At 36.5% G+C, this 20,057-nt stretch overlaps 1 protein-coding gene across 1 annotated transcript in view; it reads right to left on the bottom strand.

Annotated features, from left to right (window-relative positions):
- Nucleotides 1-20,057, bottom strand: part of LOC102870676 (chromodomain-helicase-DNA-binding protein 1-like) — an 82,730-nt gene that overhangs the window by 48,901 nt on the left and 13,772 nt on the right. The window contains 9 exon segments of the mRNA XM_006902387.1: nucleotides 164-291; nucleotides 3,727-3,905; nucleotides 4,156-4,256; nucleotides 4,562-4,787; nucleotides 6,332-6,609; nucleotides 6,760-6,909; nucleotides 9,575-9,639; nucleotides 14,358-14,465; nucleotides 15,443-15,644. Coding sequence (XP_006902449.1) covers nucleotides 164-291; nucleotides 3,727-3,905; nucleotides 4,156-4,256; nucleotides 4,562-4,787; nucleotides 6,332-6,609; nucleotides 6,760-6,909; nucleotides 9,575-9,639; nucleotides 14,358-14,465; nucleotides 15,443-15,644 — 1,437 coding nt within the window.

A 20,057-nucleotide genomic window follows, 5' to 3' on the forward strand; every position in this document is an offset into this window, starting at 1 on the left:
ATGTTAGGCTCGACAGCAATCAACAACAACAAATAAATATGAGAATGTAGTCCATCTATTTCATAGTGGAGTCCAGAGCTTCTTTTTAATACATTTCACTCTAAATCCTCTTTATAAAATCTTTGTTCTCTCAAATTAAACAGAAGATTCAAAATATACTTACTTGCACCAAGAATGAGCAAGCCAATTTAAACCATTCAACTGATAATCTCTCAATTCTAAGCTTTCATGTCCTCCAATATAGGGCGGTTGTTTCTTCAGGGCTACAAACCTTGGTCTTTGTTTTAATACCTTTAGTAGAAATGGATATTAATATATTAAACATAGGAACAATATTAAAAGATGGAAATAGCTTGTAGCAAAAATTTGGAAAATTTCTTAAAAAATAAAAAAACTAATCTGAACAATCAGAACCTTAGGCCATAAGTGGTCAATACTTTCTAGAAACTCACAGGCTAAGACTTGAGCAAAAATTTTTTTTTAAACTATCAACTTTTCAAGATGCTTGGTAGGGTGGAGGGACAGCGCAGGAGGAGAAGACCCTCTATGAGGTGGATTTTCAGTGACTGGGGTAATCGGGATGGGAGTGTCAAAGACAGTGTGATTGGCACAGGACAGAGCAGAGTTTAGGGCTGTTGTACATAGGGTCACTATGAGTCGCAAGTAACTCGACGGCACATACCAACAACATCATCAACTTTATTTTCCATCCTGACTTCATTATCTCTCCTCAGTACACTCCTTCAATTTATAGTTAAACAACAGAAATACTACTACTAGGGAGGTATATCTTTTTATGTATTCTCCTTATTTCCTTCTCAGAGTTCTCTTCATTACTGTAGAGAAAGCCAATTAAATTTGTTTAGTGATCTTGTACTCAGCCACTTTGCTGAACTGGATAACTAGGTTTTCATTTTCTTTCCTTGGTTTTTTCTCATTGTTCCTCTAACAGATCAATATTGTAGAATTTGTCTTCAAACTCACTTATTCTGCATTTTATTTCTTCAATTTGGCTCATTTGTACTTCCAATGTGTCACCTATAGTTCTTCAACTTTAGTCTTTGATTTTGCTGTTTAGCTTCTGGATTCTGGTGGCCTACTGAATGACAGGGTTGATCAGCCAAGTGAACAAGGCACGTTGTTCAAATGCACTAGCTGTTCCATTGGGGGGAGGACATTCTCCTGTGATTTACAGCCTTTGACAACTCACTGGAGGGTTAGCTGTAAAGTATGTTCTAACTCAACAGCAATGAGTGACTGAATATTGCTTCTAATTTTCTATTTATCTATTTGTTCTTGCAAGGATTTTCTGGAAAAAAATTCTTCTCTATTTTGTTTTTCTCAATCTTTAGACACTTAAGCAACACTCTTTTCAATTCTTTATCAGGAAATTAAAATAGCTTTTCTTCCTTGGAAGTAGTTTTTTTGTTCTTAATATTGGTCATTTGTCCATTCCATCTTATTCTGTTCATTTAACTGGTTTGAGGTTATTCGTTGCCTCCTAGATATGACAGGGCTGTCTCCCCGAATGGAAATAAAAATATGACAGGGTTGTCTCTCTGAATGGAGATAAGGTAACTGGCCTGAAATTGTCCGTGAAGGAACAGGGCACTCAATCTGTGACAGTTTCTACTGGTCTCAGAGAAACCTTAAATTGTCTTACATTTACCAGTCTACAGTGTGGGTGGTGCAGGGTGCCCAGTCAGGTGTGACTAGTGTGAAATAATAATCACTGCTGCTCTGAAATTCTCATGGATGGTATACTAAGGGATGCCTTCTCCACTGTGGTATCCCAATAATCCAGGAGATGGTCAGGAATGGTACAATCTGCTGTTGAGTTTATAGTCACAAACTCACAGCCCCACCTACAAAATAGTATGCCTCTGGCTTCAGGGAGAACCAAGCTGGAGACCATCATCAATCAAACAGTGGACAGTAGAGAGAGAAAACACTATGACAATCTCATAAAAGACAGAAAATGAGGAATACAGCACTTCTGTGGTCAGCTAATCACTGAAATGGGCACCACCACTGACCCAACAAAAACAGCTATTCAAAATGCTGCTATTTGCCATATATGATACTGTACTCCATCTAACCACTGGGCCAATTGGCAGCATCAGCATGGATGGTGAAGAGATTGAGATAGTTAACAGTTTTAATTTACTTGGCTCCACAGTCAACACTCTTGGTAACAGCAGCCAGGAAATAAGGAGACAAATTGCATTGGGCAAGTCGGCTGTGAGGGACCTCTCAAGAGTACTGAAGAGCAACGATGTCAGACTGGAGACTAAGGTGCGCCTGATCCGGGCTATAGTCTTCGCAATTATGTGCTATGCATCAGAGAGTTGGACAGTGAATAGGGTTGACAGAAAGAGGATTGATGCCTTTAAGCTGTGGTGCTGGAGACGAGTGTTGAATATACCATGGACTATTAGGAGAACAAACAGGTTTGTCCTGGAGAGGGTGAAGCTAGAGTGTTCCCTTGAGTCAAGGATTCTGAAGCTTCGTCTGACATATTTTGGGCATGTTGCAAGGAGGGACTGGTCCTTGGAGAGGGACATCATGTTTGGCAGAGTGGAGGGGAAGCGAAGGAGAGGAAGACCTTTGGTGAGATGGATAGATTCTGTGACTGGAGCGGTGGGAATAAGTGCGTTTGAGATGGCCAGGTTGGCAGAGGATAGAATGGTGTTTAGAGCTCTCGTACATAGGGTCGCTATGAGTCGCAAGTGACTCAATGGCACATAACAACAACACCATCTGTCTTCTTACTCTGTTTTTCTCCAATGATTCCTTATTAGTCTTGCTGTTACAGGATTATATTTATTTTCTGATGCCTACAGTTTAGAAGGCCTGCACTGGCTTCTATTTAGTCTCCATTTTACCTGAAAGTCCTGGTAATGTTTTTTTCTACATCTGGAAATTTTCAACGCTACTAATCATCCTCTGAGATTCTATGACTTAAAATAAAGCTGAGAATACAGTCAAAGAAGACTGTTTTCTGGAACTGTAAATAGTTTCCCCTTACTTTTTGAATAGAAAAAAAAAAGAGATAATTTGCTGCTCAAACACATGGATCTCTCAGATAGCTTACCAAAACAAGCAAAAGCATATTAGACTGATTTAACCACTGACTGAGAGGACATTGGCTTAGCTTTCCATTCAATTCTGACATCTAAATTATCCTAAGAATTTAATCTGATTTTGTAATAAGAAAAATTCCAATAGCACAGATTTCAAAACTATCGCTAATAGCTTTCGTTTATAAATAATAAATAATATTTTATAATAATAAAGTATAATACTACTAAATAATAGCTTTAGTTTAGAGTGAGAAGTTCCTTTATTATGCAGGGTAGTCTTGATACTTCCTTATTCATGCCTTCAAAGAAAAAGATAACTACATATTTTAAACAAAGTACTTACGTCTGATTTTTCCAATACATTTTCCAATATTTCAATCTTCCTATTCCAGTTCCCCAAATCACCACAACTACCACCACTCAATTATCTCTGACTTGATTTCACTCATCAATGTCAAAAGACAGTTATGCCACTTAAGACTGAATTACAATAGAGCAATTACAGGAAACTAATTTCTTGTAGGACCCATCAATCTTATAATTCTCTTGTCTATCTGAAGTAAAACTCTAAGTTTCTATTTGGGTTTATTATATTTATGATGCATAAATTTATTTTTAATAATAAAAAGATAAAAATACTCACTTTACAATCTTTAAAAGGAGTGGTTTTTGATTGATTCCTGCTAAAATACTCATCTATACATGCTTGAAACTTTTTGGAAATAAGAGCTCCATCTTCCCAGCTGCATTCTGAGTATGGAAGGCTCTGCCACTTGCAGTAATAATCAGGATAACCAGCTGCTGATTTCTGATTGGAATGAGCTGCAAGACAAATTTGATACTTATTTCATACTTTTTATACTTCATTTTACCTGAGGAATCTCTTATAAATAAATAAATAAACACACACACACACACACACACACACACACACACACACACACACACTCCTTTGACTTGTAATACTCTACTAGGACCAACTTACTATACTTGATGTATAAACAATAAATTTATGATTTTTAAAGACGAGTTCATGAATTAAAAGGTAAAAGTTAGATTGTTTATTACTAACCAATTATCCGCTCCACTATTTGATACTGTTTGTGGAGATCACCTGTAAGTTCTTGCTGACAATTATAATATTCCACATCCTCGGGAGAAGCATTTTTCAACCTGAAAGAGAACACTTATTACTACAGATTTCAAAATATTCCCTAAATCATCCATTCCATGAAACACTATCTGTAGTACGTTATCTCCCATTTGGTCAATTATTAGGTGAGCCAAGTTTCAACAAGGAAGAAATGAAGTAAAAATATCATCAATATTTAATGAAAATTTTTAAAAATGTATAACCTGCGAGCACATATATGTTTGTTACCAAGATGTTTAATTATGGCTAACCCTCAGAATACTCAGATTAAAAAGCTTACTAATTACCTCTGAATGAAAAGAATTAACGTTCAAAGTACATTTACCATCTTTTTGTTTCCTGATCTTTTTTCTTATAATTATCCAATTTTTTCATTCCTCTAACATTCTGTTGCTTAAGAGTTTCTTCTGTCTCCCAAGTATTATGGATATGGGACCATCCTTTCCATTTAATTAAATACTGGATCTCTCCTGGTTCCTTGTTTTTTTCAAATCCTGCATTTGGGTCACCATCTGCTTCAACCGCATAGATGGTTGTAGTAGCACCAGTAGCTGGGAAGGAAAAAAAAAAATCACAACTTTCTTCGTAATTCTGAACCAGTATTATTTTTTTGAAATGGAAAAATCTAAGCACCATATAAAGATGTACTTTAAATAAACACCAGGGGGTATAGGAATTTACCCCTTGGAAGACAGCTCCAAGGAAGAAAGATGGGCATTCTCTTCTCGTGCAATTTACAGGCTTTCAAAACCCAATGGAGAATTAGTGCCAACTCAATGGCATAGAGTTGGACTGGTTTTGTTTTTAAAAACATTATGCTGTTTGTTTCTTCTGTCTCTTAAATATTATAAGTATGGAATCCTCCTTGGTTTTATTGTAAAATCATCTGAGAGATGTTTCCCCCCTATACTCCTGAGGAGTTATTTTTGTTTGGTTTTCTATAGAGATTGTTACCTTTGCCAGGTTGACGGAGAATTCCTGAATAAGCTTTAAACTACATTATTTGATACAGTTTTTCTGGACTACAGTCTGACATACGACTGGCATGTACTTTGCAGAGAATGCCCAATAGACCATGAAGATGAAGTGAGTTGTAACCTAGCATGAAAATGAAGTGTCTGTGGCCTACATAAATAGGGGTTTTGTAGGAGTGCCATGTCTTGCTGCTAATGCAGAGTTTGTGCATTTGAGTAGCCAGCCTTAAAAGCTTTTGTGAAAGAAGGTAAGCAGCAAGAGAACCAAAAGATGAGAGAAGAAAAAGACAAAGGGATAAAGGGCAACCCCAACCCCTCCTGAAAAAGCTATAGCATGGGTGAAAGGATAGAATAAGGTGACTGACAGGCCAGAGGTACTCAGTGGCAATGTTAGTAGTGACAGTGACAGATGGCAGGATGCTTGCCTGAGGGGGCCAACTTAACCCTGTCTTGAAGAAACTGAGGGAGACCTGCAAGGATGAGAGGAGCCAAGAGAGAACTATGCTGCAATGAGGGAGATTGACTACATGTTTCCTAATCCTAAATTTCAGCTTGTTAATCTTGATCCTAACTTGGACTCTGTTCCTTAATAAACCACTTAACTGCAAGTGTGGCCTATGTATTCTTTCAGCTATTACAGCGGATTACTGAACCCAAAAGAAAAAAAAAGTGCAGAGGGAAGGATGGTTAGTTTAAGATAAGAACAGTGTAAGATAAAAATTGGTTGAGGGGGAAAAAAGTTGGAGACTAGATGTCTCACTGATCTCCATCTCCTGGGAATCAACACTGTGCTGATCATCATCCCCCATAAAACTGGACAGTTGTGATGGCACTACCATTTTATAGAAGAATAAAGCAAAAATATATTTGTGAAACTTAAAATTTTTAAGAAGCAAACCAAATTATACTCCAATTTAAATGCATCAATTAAATTTTTTTCTAACTTTTTATACAATATATGAATGATATAAGGTTAGGTGGATCTTTTGCCTTGAAGAGAGCAAAATCAAGGAGTATACTTTTTTAATAAACAAAAGTGAAAAGAATTTATTCTCTTGGTTTTCAAAAGTAAAAACTTATCAAACAATACTGTGTTTATTCAATAACTATTAAAAAAATACCTCCTTTTCTCCCAATTCGACAATCCATAAACCTTTCTATTGTTTCAAATTCCTCTTCTTCCGGTTGAGGAACATCCTCTCCACAGACTTCTAGTAGGTCATCAGAATCAGTTTTCATTTCTTCATCTTCCTTATAACTAACATTGACAGTTGCCTGGCGACGAGAACTTCTTTTGTCATTATCATAATCTTCCTCATCCTCCTCCTCCTCCTCCTCAGATGAATCAATTTGTCTCTTTTTCTGTCCAGGAATCTTCTTTCCATTTTTTAACTTATTTCTAGAAAAAGGGACAGGAGGGCGGTGGAAGGGTTTTCTTTAGTTTTACAGAAACACTGCCATAAGACAGACTTGAGAAATTACAATACAAAAAGAATAAAGAATACTTTCTGTAATTTTCAGATTCAATCTAAGAACATACTATACTTACCTATTTTGAGGTTTTCGGCTTTTAACTTTGTTTTTTGGCTCATAATCAGATTCTGTTTCATCACAACTGCTTCTGTCTCTTTCTTCCTCAGATTCTGAATCTGAACCAGACTGAGAAGGGGTTCCCGAACCAGACATTTGCCAATCTTCACTATATTGGGGGGGAGGGGAGAGATATAATTACATAGTATCTTTAATTATATCATTATAGGTTAAATTTTGTCACTAATAAAATATGCTGTCATGAGTCAGACTGACCCACAGCTGAAATTCCTAAAACATATGGAAGAGGACACTGCCCATCCTTCTCCTGAGGAGCAGCTGGTAAACTTGAACTGCATACCTTTGGGGTGGCAGCACAGCTCATTACTGCTGGGCCACCATAGCTTCTGATGCAATATAAATTAATTATGTCATTTAATATAAAAATATTATGGCTTCACCCTTCTCTCGTTAACTTTCAAGATTCACATGTCTCAGAGAATCCCTAAGATAGTTATCTTTTCTAATAAAATATCTTTGTTTCACCTTTAAAAAAATTATGGTTTTTATCTATATTAAACATATTAAAGGCCTAGAAGATAGTCTTTAAAATTCTTTTTCATAGTTTTCTCCCATAACTCCATAATGTAGTGCTATTAATAATTTTGTTCGACCTCAAAAAATGACAATTATTTATTTTATATACTGCTATAGAATAAAACTTAAAGTCAGTTTTTAGTTTTTATAATGTGTACATTCACCATCTGTAAAAAAAGGTTCTAATCACTTCAATTTTACTTCTAAAAATTTTACTTTCAATCCTTTTAAGAAGGATTTTTAAATATGTATCTTTAAAATATTTATTAAAAAAGTAGTATATGTTCAAAGAAAAAAAAGAAAACACTTGAAATATCATGTAGAAGAAAATGCAAAGGTAATCAGCCCACTCTGATCAACAGTCAATAATTCTATTTATTACTCATCATTTCAATCCAATCCATATGTAGATAAAAAAACCTGAGTGCACAATACTTTGCTGCATTATAAAGTTTGAACTAAAAAAAAAAGTCTGAACTAAAAACTGACCATAATTATTTACTTAATCTTCTATTCTCACAACTATTGCTCCTGCTCCACTGCTATGATAAGAAAGCACAAATGACAAAGTCTAGTTTACAGAAAAACAAAAGATAAATTCCTTTTAATCTTGAGAGCTTTTCAAATTTTTCACAGGGGAAGTAGTAAATGGTCAGCACTTATGAAAAGTCTCCATTTTCATAATAACAAATTAAAACTTAAAATAATTTTAGTATCTGGGCAAAACTATTCATCACCCCAAATTGCTCTTGCCTTTTAAAAATATTCTTCGCTAATGCTAAATTTAGAATACTTCAGTGGAAAAGTGGAACAGCTGCTATTCAACAATGGATTGGCAAAAAAGATAAAAAAATAATACACTAAGAGATAAGGGGAATACAACTAAAGATCTAGTATTTTTACCTATTTGATAACAGCGTCAAAAAGACAGAACAAGGAAAAATATTCAAAGGTTAATTAATAATAACAACTAATGAAGCTTCAGAAACTGAAATAAATATATGTATCTTCACATTAAAGTTACAGATGTCCTGTGGACCAAGTAAAAAAATCTAAACCTATACATACACTAAAGGAACACTGTAGAACATCTAAAAAAGTAAGGAAACCAAGAAACATGGCACTGGAATGTTTTTGAGATAATAAAGAGGGGAAAAAATTAACACTGGTCATCTAAGAATATTAACTCAGAATTAAAAGTACTCTTAACACTTGGTTCGTGATCTTTGGGAAATGGAAGTGAATTTCTAAAGGCGTTTAAGAAAAAATTAATAAACAAGTAAGTTAGATGAAGAGAAAGGCAATTATTTTTTAAAAAGAAAGAAAACAATATTCTCAAGCAGCTGAGGTTTAAAACCAGCTGACAAAAATTAAGAGAGTTCTGGAAGCAAAATCTGTGAAGAAGGGAATTATGCTACTAACCCTAAAGCCTCGCCACCCTGGCAGTTTGAATCCTCTGTGGGAGAAAAATAAGTCATCTCCTGCTGTGTGATTTATAATCTCAGAGAACTTGTGGAGAGTTAGTTATGAGTTGGTTTTGGCTCTAAAGTGATGATGTTAATTACTAAAAATTAACAGAACTTGCCGGTGGAATCTACAATCTTCCAAGTTAAGAGAGTCTCATGAAATAGCCACGTTATGTATATAAAAATTTCATGTTGCCAAAAAAGTAAATTATTAAGATATCAGGACTGAATTATGTTACTCCAAAATATATGTATGTAATGATATAGTGTGAAAGCTGTATAATGCTCCTCCATAATTTGATAAACCAAACAGAAAGATAAACGATTAAGGATAGATGCAATTTCTCTTAATCTTGTAACTGTCCTGGATCAAATGTAAGGTAAACTTTCAATGTTAGCCTATAGCACCTTTTTACTTCCAAGAGAAAAAGGAAAACAAGGCCAAGAAGGTAACTTCAATACCACCAAGAAATAATCATCAGGTGTTGGCTGCTTTCTTTTCAACTCAGTTCCCTGGAGAGGAAGCTACTCCACATCAGAGAAGATTAGAACGCCATGGAAATATCCACAGAATGCTAAGCCTACAGGAAACAGGACCTCCCCTTCAAAACTGACAAGAAACAGGCCTACCCTTGAGCTGAAACCTTGAAGAGAATAAATGTCTGTTAAAGCCATCATTGTGGGTTTTCTTACAGCACCATCAATAGATAACTAAGACATCTACAAACGCAGAAAGATTTTCCTGATGGGGGAAAAAATAGAGTTACATACTCTTTATGCTTTTTTCTCTTAACTTCATTTGATGAGTCATCAGAATCTTCACTGCTAGAGGACTCCTGCAGAGAAAGGTAAACACAGTTATTATCATTACTGGTTAGAATTTAACCATACGAAAGTTTTATCTGTATATTACTTAACAAGGAATTTAATAGTAATAACTGTCTCTTCCCCCCTCCATTATATTTATATTAATAACTGAGTTGGAGCAGTTAATTTAAGGACCTGTTCTACTACAAATTTGTATGATAACTGCCATTTAGTTGTCTACAACCTACAACCCTATGAAGAGCAGATCATAACCCTGTCCCTATCCTGTACACTATCCTCATAATCTACAGCTCACTGTTACAGTGACTGCTGCAATTCACCATATTGTCTTTTTTTTTTCCTGGACTCTCCAACTTTTGTAGCATGAAGTCTTTCTCTAAAGACTGTGCTACCCCTCCCCTGTACATTCCAGTTAACCACCCTTACCTCTAAGGAACACCCTATTTGCACTTCCTTGAATACAGATGTTTGTTCTTTTGACAGTCCATGATGTATTAAATATTTGTTATCAACACAATTCAAACCATCAGTATTTTTAAGTTCTTGATGTTAAAGACAATGCACGCTGAAAGTTGCAGTCTTTGATCTTCTGCAGCAAATATTTAAGGTTTTCACATTTTCAAGCAAAGTTCTGTCATCTGTATAATGTAGGCTGCTGATGAGTCTTCCCCTAATTCTGACACTTTTTTTTAAAAAAAGAGTCTAGCTTCTCAAATTATTTGCTTAGCACACAGATTGAATAGGTCTGGAGGAGGATTTAACTCTGAAAAGGGTTTTAAACTGTGATACAGGGTTTTAAACTTTCCCAGTTTTAAATCAAGCAGTGGTGTTTGCTTCAGCAGGACATATACTAAACCACCCAGTGTTCTCTTGTTCTAGTCAGACAACTAACTGCTTCTTGGTCTTTGTATAGGTTTCACATGAGCACAATTAAAGTGTTCTGGGATTCTCATTCTTTTCAACATTTCCCATAATTTGTTATAATCCACATAGTTAAAATACTCCTGCACTGAAGTCAATTAAAACACAAGTAAAAATCCTCCTGGTATTATCTGCTTTCAGCCAAGATCCATCTGACATGAACAATGACACTGTTTTAAAGCCTTTTCTACATCTATTTTGAAAGTTCCGTATCAATGTACTGTTCCTAAACAATAATAACCACCTTTGGTTAAGATTTAACCTGATTTTACCACAATCTGCTAGATCACTTTTTTCCTTGAATGGCAGCAAGAACAGATCTTTAGCAGCCAGGTGGCAGTAAGGAGTCTTTCAAATTTCTTGGCATAGGTAGTTAGCATGTCCAGGGGTGCATCTGTATGCTGAAAAATGCCATCTGGTGATAGTCCATCAATTTCTGGGGCTTTCTTGCCAATGCCTTCAGTGGAGGCTGAACTTCCTCCTTGGTCATCTATCATTTACTACTTCTTGAAAAGGTTCTTGGTTGACCAATTATTTTTAGCATATTGCCTCTGTATTTTTTCCATTTTCTTATGATGTTTCCTACATCATTTTAATGTTTTGTTCATAGGATCCTTCAGGATTGCAATTTAAGGCTTGAATTTGCTGTTCTATTCCTTTACTTGAGGAAAGGCCAAGAATAGTCTTCACTTTTAATTTTCTTAATGTAGCTCTCTGCACATTTCACCACAGTATTTTCCTTTGTCTTGTTCAGATGCCCTTTAAAATCTGTTCAACTCTCTTAAGCACATCTTCCTTTTGTTTTGGTTTCTTTACATTCTAGAGCAAGTTTCAGTCTAACATCAATTTTGGTCTCTTGCTTCTTTCCTAGTTTTATAATAACCCTTTACTTCCTTTAGGATGTTGTCACTGGATTTCATCTGACAATTTACCTGGTCTTCCTTCAGTCATTAGTTAGTGTTCAATATTCTTGAGATAGCTTCCAACTACCACTCCCTCTTCTGTTTCCAACTTTTGCATTCCAGTAACCAAATACTATTTATATACCGCTATTTCAAGTTCAATCAATTTTAGACTGTAAAATTGTGTAGAAATCCTCAGTTTCTTCACCTTTGGCTTTAGTGGTTAGTCTGTATGTAGCTGACTAGTTGTGTTAGCAAGACTTCTTTATACATATGTAGAACAGAAGCCCATCTTTGTATTTGTATTTCAGGATAGATCTTGAATTTCGCACCACTTCTATTTGCTATTCCTGGAATAAGAGATGACTTTGATACAAAATAGGCAGTACCTGTCTGTCATCTCACTAATGCCTACGATATAGAACTTTATTTCATTTTTTACAACTGCCAATTTTCCTAGATTAATACTTAGTATATTCCATGTTCTAATTATTAATGGGTATTTATAGGTGTTTCTCATCATTTTTTAAGTACCTTCCAATCTGAGGGTCTCATCTTCTGGCATTATATCCAATAATATTCTTCTATTATTCATAGTGTTTTCAGAGGCCTATTATTTCAGAAGTGGATGGATAGTACTGCATCTTAATTTGGAAGCTTCAATGAAACCTGTCCACCATGGGTGATCCTGCCAGTATTTAAAATACTGGAAAGCATAGCTTCCAGTATCATAGCTAACATGCAAGTCATTACAGTACAGCAAAGTGACAGACAAGCATCATGCCCACAAAAGCAAACTTCTTGAACTGGTTCCAGCTGTACAGCATGGGCTGTTCCTCCTAGCTCTAGGGTATCAACTCCAGTGTTCTGCCTCTTGGGACAAACAGCAGCTCATGGTCCTTGTCCTGACCCAAGGGTCTTACTGGATACCACTCCTAACTTACTTGTCAGCTTAAATACCTACTGGAATATGGCATGAATCCTGCCATGTTCTGGATCTGCTGCTCTAAAAGCACTGCCTCACAGAGTAACCTAGCCTTTGGCAGCCTCTGTTTTATATTAATAAGCAACAACATTGAAATAAATAATAATTAACATCAATATTCTATATACAGCTGTAAAATCTACCACACAAGATTTTTTAAGTCAATTTTGAAATTTTTCTCCATTAGAATAACTTTTGTTATAGTTCTTTTGATTTGATACAAACATTTATACATTTGAGTTATTTATATACTGCTTATAATGAAGGCCTACTCTTTTTAAAATATGACATCCTGATCTTCTGTAAAAATATGATTTAGTGTAACATTCCTTCAATCATGTGTCTATGTGTTTGGGTATATGTATTTCATAGATCTATTTCTGTAAGACTTCTCAATTAACTTATTTCTTGTTTTGCTGTGATGAGCAATTTCATACTAATTCTTCACTGATTATTTTGGATTGAGGGGGTTCGGTGGCATAGTGGTTAAAAAGCAACACTGCAATCCCAAAGGCATGCAGTTTTAATCCAACAGCTAGTCCATGGGAGAAGGACAGGTAATCTCGTCCTGCGTGATTTACTGCATCTGAAAACTCAGTGGAAGGTGAGCTAAGGGGCAGTTCTGACTTGAGAGCACACAATAACAACAGAGGCACTGGTATAACATATCAGGCTGCTGATTTAAAGGTTGGTGTTTAGAAGCCATCAGTCACTCTGTAAATGGCCTCCTACTACATAAGATTTATAGCCTCAAAAATCTGATTGTTTCTGTTAAGTCAGATTCAACCTAAAGGTAGTAGGTTTTGGATATTTTGGATTAATCCCTAAAGGTTGAAGTAGTGAATAAAAAAAGCATGACAGTATTTTAAGGTTACACATACACACAAACACACACACACACACTCACTCTGTTATTGTGGTGGCTTAGTCTGTAAGTTGTTGCATTGCTAACTCTTAAAGCTATGCCTCTCCGGTGGTTATCAGCGGTTCCTCAGGAGAAGATGGGCAATCTTATCTCAGTCAATTTATAGCCTCAAAAACCCAACAGAAGATCAGCTAGAATTCTTCTATTATTACTCAGAAGCAATCAGAGTTGAATAAGTATATAACTGTCGATAAAGAGGGGTATCTTTCCCCTAATATGGATTGACAGAGTGATTCGAATAATAAGCTTGAGCATATCAGAGATAGAAAGGGTGAAAAAGGATTCGCTGTAAAAATAGCAACAACAATAAAAATTTGCTGTAAAAATAAAAATAAATAATATCAGCAGAAAGTGGAATTATTTATTTGGTGGCCTAGTCAGTAGGGAGTTGTGCTGCCAACTCAAAGGCAGGCATTTTGAATCACCTGCTGCTTTATGGGAGCAGGTTGGGCAAGCTGCTCACATCCTTACGGGGGGAAAAAACCCCATGATGCTGGGAAAGGTGAAGTTAGACAAAGAGGGGACAACTGTTAAGAAGACGTACTGATGTAATCAATGACTGTAAACAATGGACTTGGGCATGTCAGAGACTATAAGGATGGTTCAGATTAGGGCAAAGTTCCAATCTGTTGTTCAGAGGGTCACTATGAGTTGTAGTCTACTCAAAGACACCTCTATACCTATCAAAATGTCATATAAAAATATTATCTACCTAGACTTTCAAAGTATTTATGTTTTTAATAATCTAGTGGTATAGACTGCTGCATTGCTAAGCAATAGGCCAAGCATCTCCAGCAGTTTTAATCTACCAGCAGCTCTGGAAGCATCACTTTTCTTTAAGATTTCTAGCCTTAGAAACCCAATAAAGGGTCACTATAAGTCAGAATTGACATCATGGATGGGAGTTTTACCTACATATTTAAATAAGGCATTATGTTTATAATTTTTTTCCCATGTCTAATTTTAAAAGTATGTATCTTAGTGAAAACTGACCTCTTCTGATCCACTATTGGATGAAGCTTGCTGCTGCTGTTGTTGCTGCTGTTTCTTGAGCATTGCCGATCTCTGAACAGCCAGAATACTGGGATTAGATTTCCAAAACTGTAACAGAAATATGAGCCAGAATTTAAAAAAAACAAACAAACGACCCGCCTGCTTCATGAAGGGAACTATTATACTGACAAAAGTGATAACATGCTACACTGATGCTACTCAAAGTACAGTTATCTATTGTTTTAATAGGTTTGAGGTGGAGCTATTTTGACTTATATTAAGTTGATTATATAAAATCAACCTGGTCACTAAGCATAGTTCAGTGAACTTTATTTTTCTCCAGGAAGGCATTTGGGCCACATATTTTCTCATGAACCAATACTCTGATAAGCACTGAGTTGCTGTCAAATCAATTCCAATCCCATGAGTGTGTCCAGACTAAAAACTTTCCTTAGGAGGTGCTTCTGAATGGACTAGAACGGCAAACCTTTTGGTTAGCAGTTAAGCACATTAATCATGTGCACCACCTTGGAACTTCGGAGTAACATACTGAATACTATTATGAGGTATAGATAAGTTCCAGAATTTGCTAATAACAGCTTCTTTCAATGAGAATAGCCCCTAGTTTATTTTTATCCAACATCTGTGAAGAAACAAAAGTTCCTTTATATTCTGTTACTAAAATCTTAGAAATGATACAAAATTACCAAAGTTACTATAAAGCTTTTAATTTTGATTTTACAACTCATTGAATATGATGAAACTGAGCTCCCGAATAAAGTGGCTGTATAAACTTTTTAAACCCATTTATACATATGTATGAAACTGAATCAAGAGCAATAGGTTTGGTTTGGCTTTGGCATTTATGTATACAAATATACTTAACAAAATTTGCTGCTTTATCATTTCAGACTATACACCCAAGCCAATTAATCATATTTAATTACAATGAGTGAGAAAAACTAAATTTTAGTAACACAAAATTTTCCCTGTCAGTTAGACAGAATGGTATTAACAAATGGCTCCATATTTTTCCCCAAAGTGACACAAGAAACCTATCTTTCATTGGATATTTTATTTTTTACCTCAGCTCCATCAACTTTCGGTGCTTTTGCTTGAACTTTGTTTTCTCGGGAAGTATCTGACTCAGACTCTGACTGACTGCCTGATTCAGATCCAGAGTCAGAGTCACTGCTACCTGACCGGCTACTGCTTCCATCACTACTGCTTCCAGAAGTCGAACCAGATCCAGAGCCTGAAGCTGACCCAGAATCATCATCCGTTTGGCTACAATTTGAAAATAAACAAATTTCAAACAAAATTAATTAGAAATTTAACTTTTCTTAGAATTCAGGAGAAAGTCTCAAGTCATTAAACATTTTATTTCATATTTCAAATCTATCACTACACATACAATGAAAGGAATTAATATTTAATAATTTGGTAACTTGAATAGTAAATTGAATATAATTTTAACTAAAATGTAAAAGCAATAAAATTACCATCTTTAAGACACTTATGTAAATCTAAAAAGTACAGAATCCTGACCAGAAAGTTGGGAAGGCTAGGTAGGGCTTTAAGCCAAGGTTTCCTTCCTTTAAAAAACTCTTCAGCTCATTGCTGTTGAGTCAAAACTGACTTATAGTTACTGACTCTCCTGTGAGTTTTCGGATTCTGTAAATTGCAAGGGAGAACACTGGCCATTTTCTTCCTGCAGAGAAGCTGGTAGACCTTAATTGCCACAGAGGCATCAACTTTTGTATTAGGAGCACAATTCCATATGGACTATGCCACAAGAGCTCCCAAAAGGCTATGGTAATCAGATGTAGAAACTGTGTAAAGAAAGGGTGAGATGTGCTGAAAATTCTCACAAGAGCAGGTGAAAACGTTAACTTATTTGTAGTTTCTGCCTGTCCCCCTCCTTTTAAAATCTTCGACATTCTGCAAGTATCAACCTGAAAAAGTTTTTCACAATCTTACTCAATCTGTATACAAACAAAAGGAAATTAACTACTCAATGAGCTTTTTTGTTCCCTAGTACCAATTTTTCTTCCAAGTTAGTCTGCAAATGGTACAAATAGCTGATTATACAAGTTATTTATCCCCAAGACCGTTTATGTACATGTGAATTGTTGACAACTGAAGAATTAACTCTTTATACTTGTTATTCTGCTTTTATGGTCATTTCATTTGGTCTTCTGAGAAATAACATAGTTCATATATACAGAACAAGAGAAAAGCTATATGCAATATTCAGAAATGCCACAAGATGGAGACATTATACCATGAAGATATATTGCTAATTAAAAATTCTATTACTTTTTTCCAAGCAAGGAGTTAACAGTTTCTGCATGGATACACAGAAACAAAAGTCTGCACAAAGATTTTTGTTTCTCAAAGTTACACAAATTAAAATGAGTTTTGCTGCTAGACCAAAGATGGGCAGTATGAATTTACTAGCTGCTATGCAGGAGAAGGGCTGGCAATCTCCTCCTGTGAGATTTACAGCCTCCGAAAACATGCTGCAGGGTAGGCTATGAGCTGGTTATGGCTCAACACTCTTGACACCAGCAGTCAGAAACCTCTCTAAAGTACTCAAGAGCAACGGTGTCTCCCTGGAGACTAAGGTGCACCTGATACAGGCCATGGTATTTGCAATCACTTGTTATGCATCAGAGAGTTGGACAATGACTAGGGAAGATAGAAGGAGAATTGATGCCTTTGAGCTGTGGTGCTGGAGAAGAGTATTGAATGTACCATGGACTGCCAAGAAAACAAACAGATTCAGCCTGGGGAGGATTAAACCAAGCTACTCCTTGGAGGCAAGGATTCTGGGGCTTCGTCTGACATACTTTGGGCATGTTGCAAGGAGGGACAGGTCCTTGGAGAGGGACCTCATGCTTGGGAGGGTGGAGGGACGGCGCAAGAGGGGAAGACCCTCTATGAGATGGATTGATTCAGTGACTGGGGTAATCGGGATGGGTGTGTCAGAGGCAGTACGATTGGCACAGGATAGAGCAGGATTTAGGGCTGTTGTACATAGGGTTGCTATGAGTCGCAAACGACTCGACGGCACATAACAACACAACAACAACAGGGCTGTAAATATTATGTGTAAATGAGAGTATCTAAAATATAGTCTTACATCTACAATCTTTATGATATAATGAACATATTCATTTACCTATTTTGTTTTCAGCGCACACACACAAATATTTTCATTTTTGCTCATCCTGTTGCCCCACCCTTTCGCTTGTTTAAAAAAGGAAAAACAAAAATGAGATAAACTGGTAGTAGTATTTAGATGGATTAGTGTCCAGGAAGAGGAAAAAGAGATACTGTAATGTATACCCTGACAGAGGAAAATTCATTTCCTATAGAATCATTTCAATATAGAATTGTGTACCTGGCAAACAACTCATTCACTGCCACAGAGTTGCTTCTGACTCAAAGAAATCTTCCACTGGATTTTTGAGGCTATAAATCTATAGGAAGGAGCAGCTCTTTCTACCCCAGAGCCACTGGCAGATTTGCACTCCAAGAGAAATTCAGCCCTTGGGTTAAGTAGTGTAACTTGCTATGAGGACTATAAAAACCACAGCTTCCAACCTGGCAAATAAATCTGCTGCTGTATGTGCTATCAAGTGAGAACTCAGAGCTGACCTTCCAGCGGGTTTTCAGAGGCGGTAAATCACACGGAGAATGCCTATCCTCCTCCAGAGCAGCTGATGGATTCGAACTGCTTATCATTGGGACTGTAGCATAGCTTATTACCACTAGACAACCAGAATTACCCTACAAATAGAGTGAGATACACACACACATCAATAATCTCTTTTCCTGTACTATGCTATCTTAACAGTGCTAGAGAGCAATGGCATTAAATTCTTATTAAGAAAAGGCATGCCTGATGCAAACCATGGTCTTTTCAATTACTTGCTACATTATCTGAGAGACAATGAATAAGGATGGCAGAAGAATCGATGCCTTTGAGTAGTGGTACTGGACAAGAGTACTGAATATCCCATGTACAGTAGGATAAATAAACAAAAATGCCTTGGAAAACACAGTAAGGGCGCTCTCTCTCTGTAGGCAAGGATGGCTAGGCTTTGATTAACATATCTTAAGCATATTGTTAGGAGTGGCCAGTCCATGGAAAAGGCTATCATGTTTGGAAAGGTAGAGAATCAGTGAGAAAGGAAGATTCTCAGTGAGACAGACTGTCACAGTGACTTTAACAACAGGCTCATGTATATCAGATGGTAAATAGCACAGGATTAGGCAGGGCACAGATCTGTTGTTCATATGGTTGCTATCAAGTTGTAGTCAACTTGACAGTACTTAATAACAAGTAATAAGCATACTGCAGAAAATTCTTACTTTATGTCTTGTCTCCTCCTCCATTCACAGACAGTTATGGAGACTCCGGACTAATTTTAGATAGAGTTCTGAAATTTAAGCATGAACTATTTTCTCCTATTTCTAGCCCTTCTTTTCATTACTGTTATTTACATCTGCACATAACACCAACGAAAAATACACTCTTTAGAATAATAAAAAAAGGTAGCATTTGCCTAGGGATACAGCTCAGGATGTATTAAAGAAAATTAAAGTGACAGTGGGAAAGAAAAAAGTGAGAACAGTGCTGTTAAAATGTAAGGATTATATTCAGTATCACAAAATATACTGAGTATGAATTGTTAAATGTCAAACCAGTTTGCTCTGTACATTTCATTCAGATCACAATAAAAAGCTTGTTTTGTTTTGATTTGTTTTTAAAAAAAGAAAATGCAGTAACTGTTAGGTAGCGACCACCAACAGTACCTTTCAGTATTCTGAAATACCAATACAAGACAAAACCGCCTTTAAAATAAACTCTTTTGAACTATTAGAGTTTCTTTTAAACTATTAAGAGTTCTACATCTTAAAAAGCTAACAGCTGGCATTTAGCTTGATGTAATTCAAAGATGATTATTTGGATTTAGACATGTTAACACATTGCCGCACACTTTTAATTGACGACCATGATTAGAAACACATTTTTTTTTCAGATGTATTACTGTCATTTGCAGCAACGTGTTAAATTTGAAGTAAAAAACAAACGCAGAAAGAAGTATACATGAGTTAAGCATTAGAGAAACCCTGGTTGGCTGATAACAGAAAGGTTGGCAGTCCAAATTCATCAGCCTTTCTGCAGAAGAAAGATGGTGGCATTCTGCTTCCATAAAAGCATTAGAAATCGGATTTTTTTTTTAAGATGGCAGCGGAGGCAGAGACAACGTGGTGAGCTGCAGGAGCAGCAAACCACTTAAAGCAGGGCTATTATGGCCTACAGACTTCGGTTTATTGATAAGTGAACACTTAAACAGTTGACGACTGCCCCTCAGTGAAGATAGAGGCTCAACAACAGGAATTCAAGGATTCCCAAGGAGGAATGGGTGAGTCTTGTGGCTCACAACCACCTCCTGCAGAGTCCGCGACGCGCCGCACAGCCGCTGCAGCTCCATGAGGCTTCCACAGCCGGAATCAATGTATTCCCTCACCCAGGATGGATGCTGGGCACCAGCCCTCCTCAGGACTGGTGCAGTGAAGCCACCACACTGCCGAAAGGTGGACTTGTTCTGGAGAGAATTCTTGGGGCCAGGATGGTGGCAGTGGGGGAAGCAGGCACCCACTGGCTGCCCGCACAAGAGCGGCTGC

The sequence above is a fragment of the Elephantulus edwardii genome, unplaced genomic scaffold (genome assembly GCF_000299155.1).
Source record: "Elephantulus edwardii isolate Elephantulus edwardi_28Jun2011 unplaced genomic scaffold, EleEdw1.0 scaffold00402, whole genome shotgun sequence".
In the NCBI taxonomy this organism is placed as follows: Eukaryota; Metazoa; Chordata; class Mammalia; order Macroscelidea; family Macroscelididae; genus Elephantulus; species Elephantulus edwardii.